Below are 17,602 nucleotides of genomic sequence, written 5' to 3' on the forward strand. Positions count from 1 at the left end.
CGCTCCCTCTGTCTGTGGCGAACCAAAATGCGGCCATCACTTCGAAACAAACAGAACCTGCATTTGTCCGAAAACACTATCTCCTGCCACTTCTGCCCCCAGCTGACGTCGCCCCATACACCATTGCCGGCTAGCAAGTTTCTGCAAGTCCCTCAAAGGTAGGCGGAGAAGTGGACGATGCACAAGTAACCCATGACGTAATATGCGGGGACGGACTCTCACCCCTGATAGTGTCCGATGTATTCCACAGTTCCACTGTTGCGCCAGAGCCGAGGAGGACGCAGATCTGTCCTGCATCCTGTATCCTGCAATGCCAATCGCATGAGATGTCGATCTTCTCCGGGGGGAGGGGTCGGGCGGTGCGACCTGACCGATATCGTCTTGTTCTGTGTCCTACAATAATGCGCCCTCTTTCAGACTCCCTGATTTGACAGTACGGTTCGCGCATACTACCGATTCGATAACCTAACGCGAAATGGAATGTAGAAGTTCAGATTTCCAAAACTAATATGCTGCTGTGACGGCACTGCAACCACGGTCCGTATCACCTGAGTAAAAATGACAGGAGACTAGAAAAATGCAGGAAGAACACTTGCACTTCACCCTAATGACGGGGAGTTAAAATTCATGCAAGGTGAACGCGAACTACAGCCCAGACACACGTTTTGCTTGGAACATAAACATCTAGAGATGCACTTTCGTCCTCCTGGCGGCGGACTTGAGTACTATCTTCGTAAAACTTACCACGATAATTTAGTTGTGTGGAATGGACGGTGGCTACTTCATTGGCACTGACTTAACTAGCCATCACAGAGAGGTGAAACAAGCGAACGTAGATGTATTCAGGCTAGAAAGAACAGATACCATCGGTGACCATGCAGCTCGTTAGAATGAAATAACAATGAAATGAGGAACCTTAGCTGCTTACAGGCATTGACATACGTCAACAGGGACAGATGAAAGTGTGTGCCCCGAGCGGGACTCGAACCCGCTGCTTACATGGCAGACGCTCTATCCATCTGAGCCACCGAGGACACAGAGGATAGCGCGACTGCAGGGATTTATCTCTGGCACGCCTCCAGCGAAATGGGCGGGGGCACTACGAATGTAGTGCGGGACAATACGTTGAGAATGTGGGTTTCGCGGGAGGCGTGGCGGAGATAAATCCCTGCAGTCGCTCTATCCTCAGTGTCCTCGTTGGCTCAGATGGATAGAGCGTCTGCCATGTAAGCAGGAAATCCCGGGTTCGAGTCTCGTTCGGGGCACTCATTTTCATCTGTCCCCATTGACGTATGTCAACGCCTGTAAGCAGCTAAAGCTGTTCATTTCATTGTAAAGTCCATCAGCACGTTGCTCAAAATGAGGTAGAGTACAGTTATGTGATTCACGCCCCACGTCAGCCGCAGCCGACTGTGGTTGTAGTACAGAACAGTACCCCACTTGTCATCAGTCAGGAGGAAGACATCAAAATATTGTACTGATAAGAGTGAATTTTGCTTTGAAAATCTTGACTATCCGTTGAATTATCACACTGAGGAGTACCCGCATTTTTTTCAACCATTCAGACGGAACTCGTAATAGCCCCCAAGAGTTCGACTAGAAGGAACGGTAATGGTATAGAGCCAGTGTCAGTAATCCAGGTCAAGCAACACGAAAAAGGACAGCAACCACGAATTTACCATCTAAGGGCTCCCAACTCCCCATGTATTCCACATTGCATATATGACATCAGACGTCTCCATGGTTCAAATGGCTCTGAGAACTATGGGACTTAACATCTGAGGTCATCAGTCCCCTAGAAGTTAGTACTACTTAAACCTAACTAACCTAAGGACATCACACACATCCATGCCCGAGGCAGGATTCGAACCTGCTACCGTAGCGGTCGCGCGCTTCCGGACTGTAGCGCCTAGAACCGCTTGGCCACTCCGGCCGGCCCAGACGTCTCCATAGGATTTGCAAATGGAGACAGTTGATAGGCATACATAAAATCGTTCAATGTATATCGAATAAGACTTGGCAAAATTGTCCACTGAATTATTATGTTAAGTCGTACCCGTATCTGTTACAGATGAATTATCGCGTTAAGTTGTTCCCATGTCTGTTACAGATCCAAAATCACAACAACTCTGGGACTGAGAGTTCCACACATTTTATGTGAATGGTAGTGCTGGTATTATAACGTCGTTTACGTTTTCAGAAAAACTGAGTCTTCCGTCTGCTTCTCCTGCACGATATGAAGCCAAAGGATGACTCGACTCTAACCACTGTATCTGCGGGAACTCTCGGTATTTGTTCCCGCGTCGGTCAGTGGAATTCCTTGATTTCGTCTACTTCAAGATCCACAATTATGATGTTAATTTTCCCGCAGTGCTCATTTCTGCTACTTCTCATTACTTTTGTCTTACTTCACTTTCAATCCATATTCTGTACCCATTAGACTGTTCATTCTATTCAACAGATCTCGTAATTCTTCTTCACTTTCACTGACTACAGCAGTGCCATCAGCGAATCTTATAATTGACATTCTTTCATCCTGAAATTTAATCTCGCATTTGAATCATTCATTTATTTCGATCATTGCTTCTTCAATGTATAGATTGAACAGTAGAGGCGAAAGACTACATTCTTGTGTTACACCTTTTCCAATCCGAGCTCTTCGTTCTCGGTCGCCTGTTGGCTCTTGTACATATTCTGTATTATCCCCCTCTCCCTATAACTTAAAGCTATCTTTCTCAGAATTTCGAGCATCTTACACCATCTTATATTGTTGAACGCTTTTTGCAGGTCGACAGATCCTATGAACGTGTCTTGATCTTTCTTAAGTTTTGCCTCTATTTGCAATCGCAACGTTAGAAATGCCTCTATGATGCCTTTACCTGTCCTAAAGTCAAACTGATCGTCATCTAAAACATACTTAATTTTCTTTTCCACTCTTCGGTATATTAATCTTGTAGGTAACTTGGATGATTAGCTGATTGTGCGATAATTCCCACACTTTTCCTCTCTTCCTATCTAAGGATCTTTGTGGATAATGATTTTCCTGAAGTCAGATGGTATACCTCGAGTCTCATACCTTCTACACACCAACGTGAATAATCGTTTCGTACTACTTTCCCCAATAATTTTAGAAATTCCGATGGCACTAACACTGGATCCCCTATGTTTTCCCTCTCGACTCCTGTTTCTTCTTCTAGCACATCGTCAGACAAATCTTTCCCCTCCTCCTCTCCCCTGTGGAATATTCATTGCACTCTCAGTGTCATCGCCTTGGCTTTTAATTTCACCGACGGTTATTTAACTTTGCTGTATGCTAAGTCACTTATTTCTGTTTCGACTTATTCATATTTTTCATGCAATCATTTCGCCTAAGTTTCCCTGGACTTCCTATTTCTTTCATTCCCAAGTGACTTGTATTTCTGAATGTCCTGAACACTTTCGTACTTCCTTCTTTCGACGATCATCTGAAATGTTTCCTCTGGCGCGTATGGCTTTTTCGCAGTTCCTTTCTTTGTACCAACGTTTTTCTTTCCAGGTCCTGTGATTTCCCACTTTAGAGATGTCCATTCCTCTTCAACTGAGCTGCTTACTGAGCTATTCATTGTCGCAGTATCTATAACCTCAGAGAACTTCAAGGGTATGTCTTCATTCGTTAATATTCCTGTGCCCTTCTTCTTTGCACATTGTTTCTTCTTGACTAGAATTTTAAACTTCAGCCTACTCTTCATCATTACTACATTGTGACTGAGTCTGTATACTCCTGGGAACGCCTTACAACCCAATATCTGATTTCGGTATCTCTTCCTGACCATGAAGTAATCTAAATGATATCTTCACGTACCTACCAGCTTTCTTCAAGTATATCTCCTCCTCTTGTCATTCTTGAACAGAATATTACTTCAGAACTCAGTCTTTTTCCTCTCTCATTCCTAGTTCCACTCCAATAGTCTACCGTAACCGTTTCTTCTACTCCTATCGCTACAACAGCATTCAAATCTCCCATGACTATTAAGTTTTAATCCCCCTTTCCGTACTGTATTAACCGTTCAGTACCCTCATTTCATTTCAGTGATTCCCACTATATCTTGATTGAGCCATAGCATTACCCTTTTCGTATTTCCTATCTTCCCTACCGTATTACAACTTCTGACATTCTACGCCCCAACGTGCAGAACTTTATCCATTCGTTGGTTATTCAATCTTTTTCTCGTGATCACCATCCCCCTTCGCAGTTCCCTCTCGGAGATTCGAATGGGAGATTGGTCGGGAATTTTTGCCAATGGAGAGAAGAGATCATCGAGACACTATTTCAGTTACAGGCCGCATGTCCTCTGGATACACATTACGTATCTTTAATGCAGTAGTTTCCATTTCCTTCTGCATTCTCGTTGTGTTGCTTAATGCCGTTTCTTCGGCCTCTTAAAGGCATTTTCCACCCCAAGTTGGAATATGCCTTAAAGGTGGAATGAGGGTGACTTCTTCTTTGGTTGCAATTGCTGATTATTTTTATTCAAAATTTAAACAGCGGCAGGTTTTGAATCTGGCCCCGAGAGCGCTCTGATTATTTGTCAAAGAATCTATGGCTAGAACAGGGGTAATGTACTTTGTGATACTCTTAATATTTGTTTGCTTAGACGCAAACACTGTAGATATAAATCGTAGCCTGACTGCTATCTCCTTCTTCGTTCAGACATTTCATTCATTCAGTAGATTGACCAAAGAGTCATAAACACTGTTGGAGTTTATGTAATCGAGGTCCACATAGACTACGCATAAGTTAACTACATAGCAAAAGAATTTTCATGGTGTGATATCACCAGTTTTAAAAACTCAGCCAACTTTCCCAGCTTCTAGACGCATACTGTTGTTTTCTTATAAACCAGTTTACAGGCTTCAGAACACTGGTACCCAATCTACATCTTCACATTGCACACACGACATTAGACATCTCCATAGGATTTGAGAATGGAGACCAGCTGTCTCCATGCGTGCGGAAAATCGTTGAATATGCGTCGAATACACTCGAATCCACTGAATTATCACGTTAATGTGTTCCCATTTGTGGCAGAGATTCAGAACCTATATAGCAATCCATATTGCAGAAACAAATCCCATAGGTTCACTACATTTGAATGCTTGAAAGTTACTTGACAGAGAACAGGTAATGCACAGAACAACACTATCACCGAAATGTCCACAGTAACACAATCTCTGCCTGATCATAACGAATCCTACTCTCATTGTACCATTTTCTGCCGCTGTTGATGTTCCCCAATATTCATCTGACCAGATATCTTCATGCTCTTACGTAATCGTCGTCTCATTGTTCCATTTGCGCGTGGAATAGGAAAGGGAATGACCAGCAGTGATATAAGATGTGCTCAACAAGTAGGTTTATGAAAGTTTGCAAAGTGTATATAGTCACTTTTCCTAGGTGTGGGGCTCAGCAGAAGTAGCATCACAGTCTTTAACACCACACACATCACATCTTAGCACATGCACCCCAAACCTAACATTACAACACACACCAAACACAAATACCATATCATACCACAAGACACACCCCACATGATATCACACCACACATAATACACAAGCAACAGACCACTCACCAAACACCACAGATGACCGCAGACAGCACAGCTCAGAACACAAGACACACCACAGATGACAAAACACACACATCACACCTACCATAAACCACTTGTTACCCACCTAACACACTTCATACAGCACACTCAATGCCCACCAGACATACAACGTATCACACACCACCCTCACACCGCACCGCTTATTTCCGATTTATTTTAAGGGTGCTTGTACAAGAGAATGTGATTTAATAGTTGATGTAGACATGTGGATCATGTAGGTTAGTTGGTATGATACCATCGATTGTAGTAGTAGTAGTAGTAGCAGGTTCAGTAGAGTCAAACAGTAGGTCGCTTGGAAACGTTGGATCGCCACAAGCTGTCAATGATCCTTAACCAAATGTACCACAGTGACCTACACATTCGTTTGATGGGTGAGAGCACTATTTTCTAACACCGTCTTTCACTGTACATATGGCTTGTTATGATGGAAATTTGACATCAGTGTAGATGGAAACCGACCTAAGAACACTGAAAATATACACCAATAATGAGAATACCATATAGTGCACTCACTTTCAGAAGTCTGATGCACATCACCAAAACTAAGTACAAATATTTTTGAATTCTCTGAAGAAACTTTATAGAGCTCATCCATCAGAAAACTGAGGAAGTAGTCTCTGATATAAATTCACATTTATTCATATGTGACATTCCAATACAGTAAACCTCTGAGCAGGGTAACATTATTTCTATGATTCTACCCTACAGGTACTAACCTGGACAGTACTGCCAGACGTTACACACGTACATTCAACAATTTTTGTATGCATATCAACTGTCTCAATTTACAAATCATAAGTGAACATCTGATGTTATGTGTGTAGGATGGAACCCATGGAGGGATGGGAGCCCATAGATGCAAAATTCAGTTACCTGGTTGCTGTCATGGCCCGTGTTGGCTCTCCTGGAATACTGGCGCAGCCTCTGTACCATTCTCTTAGCTTCTACTCGAACTTTTTGGGGCTATTATGCATTCTCTCTGAAGACTGAAAAAAATCTACATACACCTTTACGTGATAATTCAACGGATATTCAGTTTTCAACGCAAAATTTAATATTTTCGGTACAATAATCGTTGTAGCGAGCATCCAGCCACTGTCCGTTCCACACACAGAAATGTTTGTGGTGAGTTTTACAAGCATATTACCTCGACCTACTTCTTTTGGCTTCAGAGTCACCATACAAGTGTACATTGCCAGGAGGAAGAACGTGGCATGTCTAGATTTTTAAGGTTCCAGGCAGAACGTATGTGTGAGTTGTAGGTTTCTTCAAATTTCATTAATTTTCACTCCCCGTCGTTTGGGTGAAGTACAAATGTGATTTCTGCATTGTTATAACTTCCTGTCGGTTAACTCAAGACATGGCAACTGCGATTGTATTTTTTTTTTTTTTTAATTGGAACCTCTACACTCAATTTCGCGATAGGTTGTGGGATCGGTATTACGCACGTGGTGTCCCTCTGTACGGAGCTGTCTCCAATGGAGGGTGGGCTGACTGCCGGCTGCCAGACATTTAATGGAATTTAATAATGTGTGTGAAATCTTATGGGACTTAACTGCCAAGGTCATCAGCCCTAAGCTTACACACTACTTAACCTAAATTATCGTAAGGACAAACAATCTCACAGTCTTGCCCGAGGGAGGACTCGAACCTCAGCCGGGACCAGAAGCACGCCATACATTAAGGAGACGACAGTGGTACGTGGTGGGTTCGCTCTTAGTGGGCTACCACAGACTGAGCAGTGGTGGCCTTCGCGACTGCTCTGGCGATGACGTCCTTCACGACCGCAGAAACGGAGTTTCCACTGGCAAGGTGTCTAAATAAAGACGCAAGTGTTCCTTCTACACAGCATACAGTTTGGGCTTTCACTTCGAGGAATAAGTCGGGGCAGGGGTGAAGGGGCATATGTAGAAGGTAGAAGGCACGCTTCAAATGATCGCAGTAGTTTATGGTTACTAGGTGTGTTACGTAAAAGTTTCCCAGTGTGTGGTAATGGATAGGTGTTTGGATTATTTGGTCTGGATATTTAATGACCACTTCCCGTTTTTAAGGAGTATGAGCATGTCGTTTGTATCGTAAGTTGTTTCGCCCGTTTTACTACATTGTGTGTGCTTTTGCAGTATTCAGTTGTGACTTTGTTGCCATTGATATTATGCAGTGTAATGAATGGCTTCATCTGGCACTTTTGCTTTAAGTATATGGTTTTGACTCTAGTTCGTTAGTAACTGCGAGGGGTTCAGTATTGAGTTTCACTGTATGAAGTGCCTTTTGGGAGCACAATTTAGTTTTACAGTGGTGTTCCATTATCATCGTGTAGTTTAGGTGCTCGGAGTTTTAATATACACTCCTGTAAATGGAAAAAAGAACACATTGACACCGGTGTGTCAGACCCACCATACTTGCTCCGGACACTGCGAGAGGGCTGTACAAGCAATGATCACACGCACGGCACAGCGGACACACCAGGAACCGCGGTGTTGGCCGTCGAATGGCGCTAGCTGCGCAGCATTTGTGCACCGCCGCCGTCAGTGTCAGCCAGTTTGCCGTGGCATACGGAGCTCCATCGCAATCTTTAACACTGGTAGCATGCCGCGACAGCGTGGACGTGAACCGTATGTGCAGTTGACGGACTTTGAGCGAGGGCGTATAGTGGGCATGCGGGAGGCCGGGTGGACGTACCGCCGAATTGCTCAACACGTGGGGCGTGAGGTCTCCACAGTACATCGATGTTGTCGCCAGTGGTCGGCGGAAGGTGCACGTACCCGTCGACCTGGGACCGGACCGCAGCGACGCACGGATGCACGCCAAGACCGTAGGATCCTACGCAGTGCCGTAGGGGACCGCACCGCCACTTCCCAGCAAATTAGGGACACTGTTGCTCCTGGGGTATCAGCGACGACCATTCGCAACCGTCTCCATGAAGCTGGGCTACGGTCCCGCACACCGTTAGGCCGTCTTCCGCTCACGCCCCAACATCGTGCAGCCAACCTCCAGTGGTGTCGCGACAGGCGTGAATGGAGTTACGAATGGAGACGTGTCGTCTTCAGCGATGAGAGTCGCTTCTGCCTTGGTGCCAATGATGGTCGTATGCGTGTTTGGCGCCATGCAGGTGAGCGCCACAATCAGGACTGCATACGACCGAGGCACACAGGGCCAACACCCGGCATCATGGTGTGGGGAGCGATCTCCTACACTGGCCGTACACCTCTGGTGATCGTCGAGGGGACACTGAATAGTGCACGGTACATCCAAACCGTCATCGAACCCATCGTTGTACCATTCCTAGACCGGCAAGGGAACTTGCTGTTCCAACAGGACAATGCACGTCCGCATGTATCCCGTGCCACCCAACGTGCTCTAGAAGGTGTAAGTCAACTACCCTGGCCAGCAAGCTCTCCGGATCTGTCCCCCATTGAGCATGTTTGGAACTGGATGAAGCGTCGTCTCACGCGGTCTGCACGTCCAGCACGAACGCTGGTCCAACTGAGGCGCCAGGTGGAAATGGCATGGCAAGCCGTTCCACAGGACTACATCCAGCATCTCTACGATCGTCTCCATGGGAGAATAGCAGCGTGCATTGCTGCGAAAGGTGGATATACACTGTACTAGTGCCGACATTGTGGATGCTCTGTTGCCTGTGTCTATGTGCCTGTGGTTCTGTCAGTGTGATCATGTGATGTATCTGATCCCAGGAATGTGTCAATAAAGTTTCCCCTTCCTGGGACAATGAATTCACGGTGTTCTTATTTCAATTTCCAGGAGTGTATGAATTATGCATTTCGTCTAATATCTAATCTTTTCACATCTTCGGTGTGACGTCACGTGTGATAGACTGCAGTTTAAATTGCTGTTAAACTTGCTTGTCAATATTTTATAAACTTTTTGTCTACAGTCGTGCTTGGGTAGCTCCGTAGGTAGAGCACTTGCCCGCGAAAGGCAAAGGTCTCGAGTTCGAGTCTCGGTCCGGCACACAGTTTTAATCTGCAAGAAAGTTTCATATCAGCGCACACTCCGCTGTAGAGTGAAAATGTCATTCTAGAAACCCATTTTAAAGTTTATCTGTGTTAACATTTGCTGTAAAGGAAACTTATTAGTGGGTTTTCATTAATCTCAGTCTTTCTTTCTGTGTTATTGACTCGAGTGGTCTATTATTCGTGAGATGGGCTTACGTCGTTCGTCCAAGCCTCACGCTTCAGTAGTGTGTTTACATTTTCCGGCGTGCAGTTGGAGCTGTAGCGGGTATAAAGCTAAGTACTGAAAAAGTTATTTGTGCACTGTTATACAGTTACTAAATTTAATAAACTTTTGGAAACGTTCGCTCACTGTGGTTTTTAGAGTTTTCTGTGCGTTGAAGTCGTTTAGTAAATTTCGTGCTTTAGTTTCCAGCTGAGGTTTCTTATTGTTTCTAGTGAAATATTTCAGCAACATTTTTATTCAGTTCTTCGAGTGTTCGAGTAGCAGCTTGAATTTTTGGTTTTTGCTAATATTTTTCTGTAATTTTATTCGTATTTGTATTAGCTGTGGAGTAGTAGTATTAATAAGGGCAGTTGCCTTCTTGGTAGACAGAGAATTTCGAGACCGCTATTGTTAGTTCTATAATATATTAGCGTAAATTAACTTAGGTAGCGTGTATAGTTGTTTTCAGTGACTGTAAAATTTTACTATGAACGAGAAGTGTGGACTCTGTCGTTGGTTTGTGAGTAGTGGGTTACGGTGTGGGATTTGTTGAAAGTATTTTCATTGGGGGGAACGCAGTGGGCTTCCTGGGAATGCAGAATCTGTAGTAGAAATAAGTTGCCAGAACAATCCACGGGTGTACTGCTGGTCCATAGTGTGCAACGGGCACAATATTTCGACGATCAGATATGTCGCCATCGTCAGATGCGCTGACGGACTGACTTGTGCCCGTTGGACACTATGAACCAGCAGTACACCCGTGCACTGTTAGAGCAAGAAATACTCCGTGAGAAACTGAAGAATCATAGAAATAAGTTGACAGAGGAGCAGGAGCGTAAGATCTGTGCCCTTCGTGTACAGTTAAAACATGCAAAGGAGGAACTAGATAGGATGAGGAGGGAGAAGGGTGGTGGGGAATGGGAACTGGCAGTAGCCAAGAAGGCAGCTTGGAGAAGGAGGTATTCAGACAGTTATACTTTGCGTATATGCAATAGATTTGACCAATTGTCAAAGTTGAATGGAGAGGAGCCTCTTGTAGCTATAGATATAGGGAACATACAGCAGTCCTCAGCAGTTAGGAGGCCTAGGTCAGTTGCAAGGTCTAACAGAAAAAGGAAGGTTCTGCTGCTAGGTAGTTCCCATGGTAGAGGTGTGGGCCAGCAGTTGCAGGAAGTGTTGGGGAGTGAGTACCAGGTCACCAGCATTGTGAAGCCTAGTGCAGGACTGGCTCAAGTGACTGACAGCGTGCGGGAGCTATGTAGGAATTTTACAGAGGAGGATCAGGTACTGATAGTGGGTGGAGCAGGGAACAGTCTTCATAATGACAGAGAATAGGTGGTGACCTGATAAAGAGAGCTACTCAAACTGGTGGCACTAATTTGCATTTCCAGCAATTGTTCCAGCGTCGTGATCGGCCTCATCTTAATGTGGCTGTTAGGGGCGTTAACAAAGGGCTGGAGAAGGCGCTGTTGGCGTAGGGTATGGGTCACATTGCAGTGGTGCCGCTTGAGTCTATCAGTAGGTCAGGTTTCACAAGGCATGGCCTGCACCTCAATAGGTATGGGAAAGGGAGGCTGGCAAGGCTTATGGGTGACAGTGTAGTGGGTGGTGGTGGGATCATGCATGGAAAAATTCCTGTAGTAGTTGGTGTTAGAGCTGCACCTTTCTTTAGATTGAAGTCAGCTGATAGGTATACCTGCTTAAAGAAAGTCCCTCTAAGGGCTCACCTTCAGAGGACGTCATGTTTCCAAGTAGGCAAGGAATTAGCATATTTCATCAAAATATGATGTGTTAGAGATAACGTTAGTGAGCTGCTTATAGATGTTGACTCTGAAATTATTGGTATGTAGGAACACCACTTAAATAATTTGAAAATTCAGGGGCTCCCTTTACCAAGATACAGATTAGCTGCCTGTTTTTCATGGAGATCCTTGTGGGGTGGGGGAGTGGCTATATGTGTAAAAAACAGTATTCCATTTGAGTTCATACACATATCACGGCATTGCACTGAACAGATATTTGAATGTTGTGCAGGGGCAGTTGAATTTAGTTAAACTTAACTTCTAATTGTTGTTGTTTATAGGTCCCCTAACTCTGACTTCAGAGCTATTCTGCTCAAGCTAGAGTAGGAAGTACCAGAAATTAGTTATATGTGGTGACTTCAGTATACATTTTGTATATGATGGTGCCAGAAAAAGGATGTTAGTAGATCTCCTAAATTCATATGATCTGATGCAGACTGTGTTTTCTCCAACTGGGGTGCAGGGAAACAGCACAGCCATAGACAATATTTTTATTCATTCTTCATTACTAGATGGGCATTCTGTTTGTAAAAGGGTGAATGGCCTTTCTGACGATGATGCACAAATTTTAACACTAAAAGGCTTTTGTACTCAAACAAATGTCACATATAATTACAAACAATGTAGGAAAGTTAATCCAACAGCAACAGAGAGTTTTTTAAACCTTGTCAAGGAACAAGAGTGGCAGGACTTTTACAGTGCTGATAACAAGATAATAAATATAATGCTTTCCTTAACACATCTCTCAAACGCTTTGAGAGTTGCTTTCCTTTAGACCATTCTAAACAAGGTACCAGCAGTAATAGGTAGCCCAGGTGGCTGACTAGTGGGATAAGGATATCATGTAGAACAAAGTGGGAATTATATGAAAATTTTAGAAGTATTCATAATTAAGCTACAGTAGCCCATTACAAACACTACTGTAAGGTGCTTAAAATGTTATTAGGAAGGCAAAGAGTACGTGGTATTCAAATAGAATAGCTAATTCACAGAATAAAATTGAAATCATATGGTGAGTTCTGAAGAAAGTGTCTGGTCAGCAGCACAAGATCGACGATATAAAATCAGTTTGCAGCAAAAATATTTCTGTTTAAGAATTATTTTCTGAGCATTGCTGGTGAATTAAATAAAATTTAGTTTCTACAGGCAATCATATAATTCTCTTGGCAAATGCCTTTCTGAGACTGATGTCTGAAATATTCCTCTGTGATACAGACAAGTGGGAGATTCAGTCAATAATTAAATCACTGAAGACTAAGGCCTCTCATGAATATGATGGAGTGCTTACCAGAATATTAAAGTACTATGCTGCACATGTTAGCCCTGAATTTAGCCATATTTGTAATTTTTCGTTTAGGAATGGTCAGTTTCATGAACGATTAAAGTATTCGATAGTAAAACTGCTTTATAAGAAGGGAGAAAGGATTAATGTAAACAATTTTACCTATTTCTATACCATCAGTGTTTGCTAAAGTCATTGAAAAGGCTGAGTATGTAAGAATAATTGATCATTTTATATCACTTGATTTGCTGTCAAATGTACAGTTCAGCAGTAGAAGTCATTTAACAATTGAAAATGCTATATCCTCTTTTCTCTGTGAGGTACTGGATGGGTTAAACAAAAGGTTTCGAACGCTAGGCGTATTTTTTGATTTAACAAAGGCATTTGATTAGGTTGATCACAAAATATTGCTCCAGAAGTTGGACCACTATGGAATATGGGGAATAGGTCACAACTGGTTCACTTCTTACTTTAGCAACAGACAGCAGAAGGTCATAATTTGCTGTGTTGAGAATGTTTGTGATGTGGGATCTGAGAGGGGTATGGTCAATTGAGGGGGGGGGGAGGGGGGGTGCCCTCTAGTATTATGTGTAACTCTAAAATATTTCTGTTTGCTGATGACAGTGGCTTGGTAGTAAAGGATTTGATGTGCAACATTGGCTCAGTTTCAGATAGTGCAGTTCATGACCTAAGTTCATGGCTTCTAGAAAATAAACTAACTCTAAATCACAGTAAGACTCAGTTTTTACAGTTTCTAAAACTCAATCTAACAAAAACTGACGACATTTTAATTTCGCAGAAAGGGCATGTGATTAGTGAAACTGAACAGTTCTAATTTCTTGGTATTCACATAGATAGTAAACTGTCATGGAAAGCCCACAAACAGGACTGTGTTGAAAGACTTAATGCTGTCATTTTTACTATTCGAATGCTATCTGGAGTGGGCGATTGTTCGATATGAAAATCAGTCTACTTTGCTTATTTTCATTCGCTTATGTAGTATTGTATTATATTTTGGGGTAACTCTTCCCATTCTAAAAGAATATTTTTTGCTCTGAAACTGGCGGTTTGGGCAATACGTGGTGTAAGTCCATGACCTTCTTGTCGACTCCTGTTCACGAGTCTGGGTATTTTGACATTGGCCTCTCAATACACATATTCCTTACTGTCATTCCTTGTTAACAATATTAGCTTATTCCAAAGAATTAGCGCTTTCACTCGGTTAATACTCGCCAGAAGTCAAACCAACATTTGGATCGGAATCTCTCAACTCTTGTGCAGAAAGGTGTGCAGTATATTGCTTGCATCCATTTTCGATAAGCTACCACCAGAATTCAATTCTTACCAGTAATCCACGACCTTTCAAATAGAAACTGGAGAGTTTCCTCATGGGTCAGTCTTTCTATTCTGTTGAGGAGTTCTTTGAAACAATGAGCTCATACTTATTGTATAGCTGATTGCATTTACCAAAACTTAAAGCTTGACTTATTTAGGGTTAATAAACATTATATTTTTATCTGTTATTACTATTATGTTGTGATTTCATGTACTGACAAGTTCCATGACCTTGGAGATTTGCTCCTCAATTTGGTCCTACGGAACTTAACGTGTAAATAAAATAAAATAAATTACCCCATATAGATTGCGATTGGGTATGGGACAGATGGCACCACCTTTTTTCCTAGGACACGAAAGGATGTGCTCAGCATTTGTCAGTTTTGTGTAAGTCATTGTGTGAGATCACCTTCTTCAGATTTCATTGCCTTGTATGTTAATACATGTGTGTATCATGGTTCATTCCATTGGATTTCCATATGGAAGTTTCTACACTCATGGTCCTCTGTGTGTATATTTATTCATATATCTGATGGTGTTTCTCACTAACTTCTACTAGGTTATTTTGTAGGCTGCTGCTATATATAAAGAGGGGATTTGCAACATGAAATGGTCTTTGGTAATTGTTCATAGATGTGTATCATGTATGTTACTTTTGACCCTATGGGTACATATTGATGGTGGATGGTACTAATATTGGCAACATTGTTTTATGTCCATTATATTTCCTGGAATTAGTATAAACATTAGTGACTTGTTTCGTTGTTATTCTAGAGATAGTGCATACTTATGGAATTTTACTTGCACAAGTTACACATTTACTATGTTAGTACGTTCGTGGGCCTTTGGGATGTGAGTGGGTTGCTGTCTACTTATATCAGTGGAGCATCTGTTTATAGTTTTTGTGACTTCAACGTTATTTCATACTAAGTTTTAGACTTTGATTTACATTATTTATGTACTGGAGGTCGTTAGAGCATATGTGGTATTAATTCAGCGGCGTTAAATTATTTGTTTGTTTTCAGGTTATTAGGTTGTTTTGTTCTCTTATGGTACATCCTGTATTCATAGGTGTTCTGGTTACAGATATACATGACTTTGGTTGCTTTACCAGTATAATTCATTGTATGCTTGGGCTCCTCTCTGCTAAATTAATAGTGAAAAAAAGGATAAAAAATATAAGCAGTATAAATGAGATGTTGAACTGTGTTTTACGTGAGTACTGTTAGTGTTTTTATATTATATAATTTCATTATATGATTTATTCCTTTTTAGTCACAAAATGTGGTTTTTGTTCCTGTACTCACATTTTACTTTACTTTCATGCTGTGTGTTTCCATATACAGGGGCCTGAAGATAATGCTCTTTCATGTCAAAACTTGTAGCGTGTTTTGAATAAGCGACCTTTGAATTACAATACAAGTGTGGTTTCAATTTTCATTATTCAAGTACAAGTTTATTTCATTCAGGTAGTTCTTTTACAAACCTTACTGTTTTCACAAACATCAGTCTACACTAATGTGTAACAAACTTATGATATGTCAGACTCTGTAGTGTTTAATGTTATCAATAAACTTCAACAGTAACAAATTATTCTCACATATTGCAATCTTTTCATTTCTTATGTAGATTACTTAATCAAAATCCCAAACTTCACACAGAAATTATTTTTCTCTATCTGTTAATTTCTAACTTAACATTAAAACAAACTTCAGAAGAGCTGATATGTCTTGCGGCTGCTTTCTTTTTCATCTATGAACTATTTCTCTGTATAACATTTACTGTGATGGTGAATGGGCGATATATGGTGCATATACAGGTCACAAGGTTGACAAAAAAATTCTTTCATTTCCATGTCACAACTTGAGACTCTAATACCAGTGCTCTTTTACAGAGGAGTTTCGTTTATATGTGGTTGATGCAGATAAATAATCCTAATATCTGTTTCTTACTGTTACAGACTCATACTGGACCTGCAAGACATTGTTGTCGAAAATATATTGGACTATGTAGTGTTCAATGCCTCTTACGAACCTGTTGGATTCAGATTAATTGTAGCTATAGACTTTCCTAATATCACATTAAATGCACAATACGACATGGATGGGTGGCTGGGAGGTGGGCTTCTCTACTTGTTCGGTGATGGAGATATTAAGTAAGTATGTTATTCAGTACAAACATTCAATAATCACTTAATATTACATTTCAATATTTCCAGTAGTTGTGTGAGATGACTGCTATAGGGATTGTCTCTTAATGCCTAATCAGCCATTCTGGGCAGTTATCCTCTCTTGAAGGATATAGCTCCTTCTCATCACGCCCATCTTCATATTCTGTTGCACGTAGCAGAGGTGATCCATGTGTATTATCTACCCTCAGGACAAGTGGAAGGTCACTTTGTTTCTGGGACTTAAATAAATAAAAAGTATCTTAAGACTGATCACCTTTTGTCCAATAGCTCATTACAGTACATGCATAATTTGATTTCCTTGAAATTTTCCTTTCTTTGCATTTTACATTACATAAACATTCGCCATGCAGTCTGTGAAGCGATCTCTGGGATGAGCATAAGCTAATAAAACAGAATGGTTTTTCACGAGAAATCATGGTATCATAGTGTTAAGATTAATATTACTAGCTGTTACCTGTGGCCACATTCGCATATCAGTAGAGTTGTCAGACTGAGTGATGGGGAGTAGACAAGCTTTTGTACATGCAATAATATCAGCTGCCACCACGTGTCTGCCTGCTCTGGTAAACACAGTTAGTGATCTACGCCCCTCCACCTCCGACCACGCTCGACTGCCCCAATGCACAACACGGCTGCAACTGCGGCATCGCTGCCGAGCTATTTCCAGATCAACTTTCATCGAAATTGGTTCATCAGTTTAGTCGTGAAAAACCTAACAGATAGAGTTGCTTCGCTCTTAATAATGTTAGTAGTGAATTGTGGATTAAACACGCTGAGGATTTTATAAACATAGTATTCACTACGTTGAATCGTATTATGTAGAATATTCAATCAATAAAATCATTTTCACAAATGATTCAGGTCAGTTTCCGCAACAGCCTTTCTTCCATAACTGCTAGTCCTGCAAGTTTCACACGAGCACATCTCCGATGTTTGTAGGATAGGAGACGAGGTACTGGCTGAAGTGAAAGTTTGAGGACGGGTCGTGAGTCATGTCTGGGTAGCTCAGTTGGCAGAGCACTTCCCCGCAAAAGGTGAAGGTCCAGAGAGTCCCGGTCCAGCACACAGTTTTAATGTGACGGGAAGTTTCAAACCGGCGTGCACTCCCTTGCAGAGTGAAACTTTCGTTCTGGAAGTAAGAACAATTATTAAAACTGAATCTGAT

At 42.0% G+C, this 17,602-nt stretch overlaps 1 protein-coding gene across 1 annotated transcript in view; it reads left to right on the plus strand.

The window, feature by feature from the left end:
- The window catches only part of LOC126335499 (uncharacterized), a 116,852-nt gene that overhangs the window by 52,696 nt on the left and 46,554 nt on the right, over positions 1-17,602 (plus strand). The window contains exon 4 of the mRNA XM_049998837.1: positions 16,207-16,401. Within this exon, the coding sequence (XP_049854794.1) occupies positions 16,207-16,401 (195 nt within the window). The remainder of the gene's footprint in view (positions 1-16,206; positions 16,402-17,602) is intronic.

Source organism: Schistocerca gregaria, chromosome 2 (genome assembly GCF_023897955.1).
Source record: "Schistocerca gregaria isolate iqSchGreg1 chromosome 2, iqSchGreg1.2, whole genome shotgun sequence".
Classification (NCBI taxonomy): domain Eukaryota; kingdom Metazoa; phylum Arthropoda; class Insecta; order Orthoptera; family Acrididae; genus Schistocerca; species Schistocerca gregaria.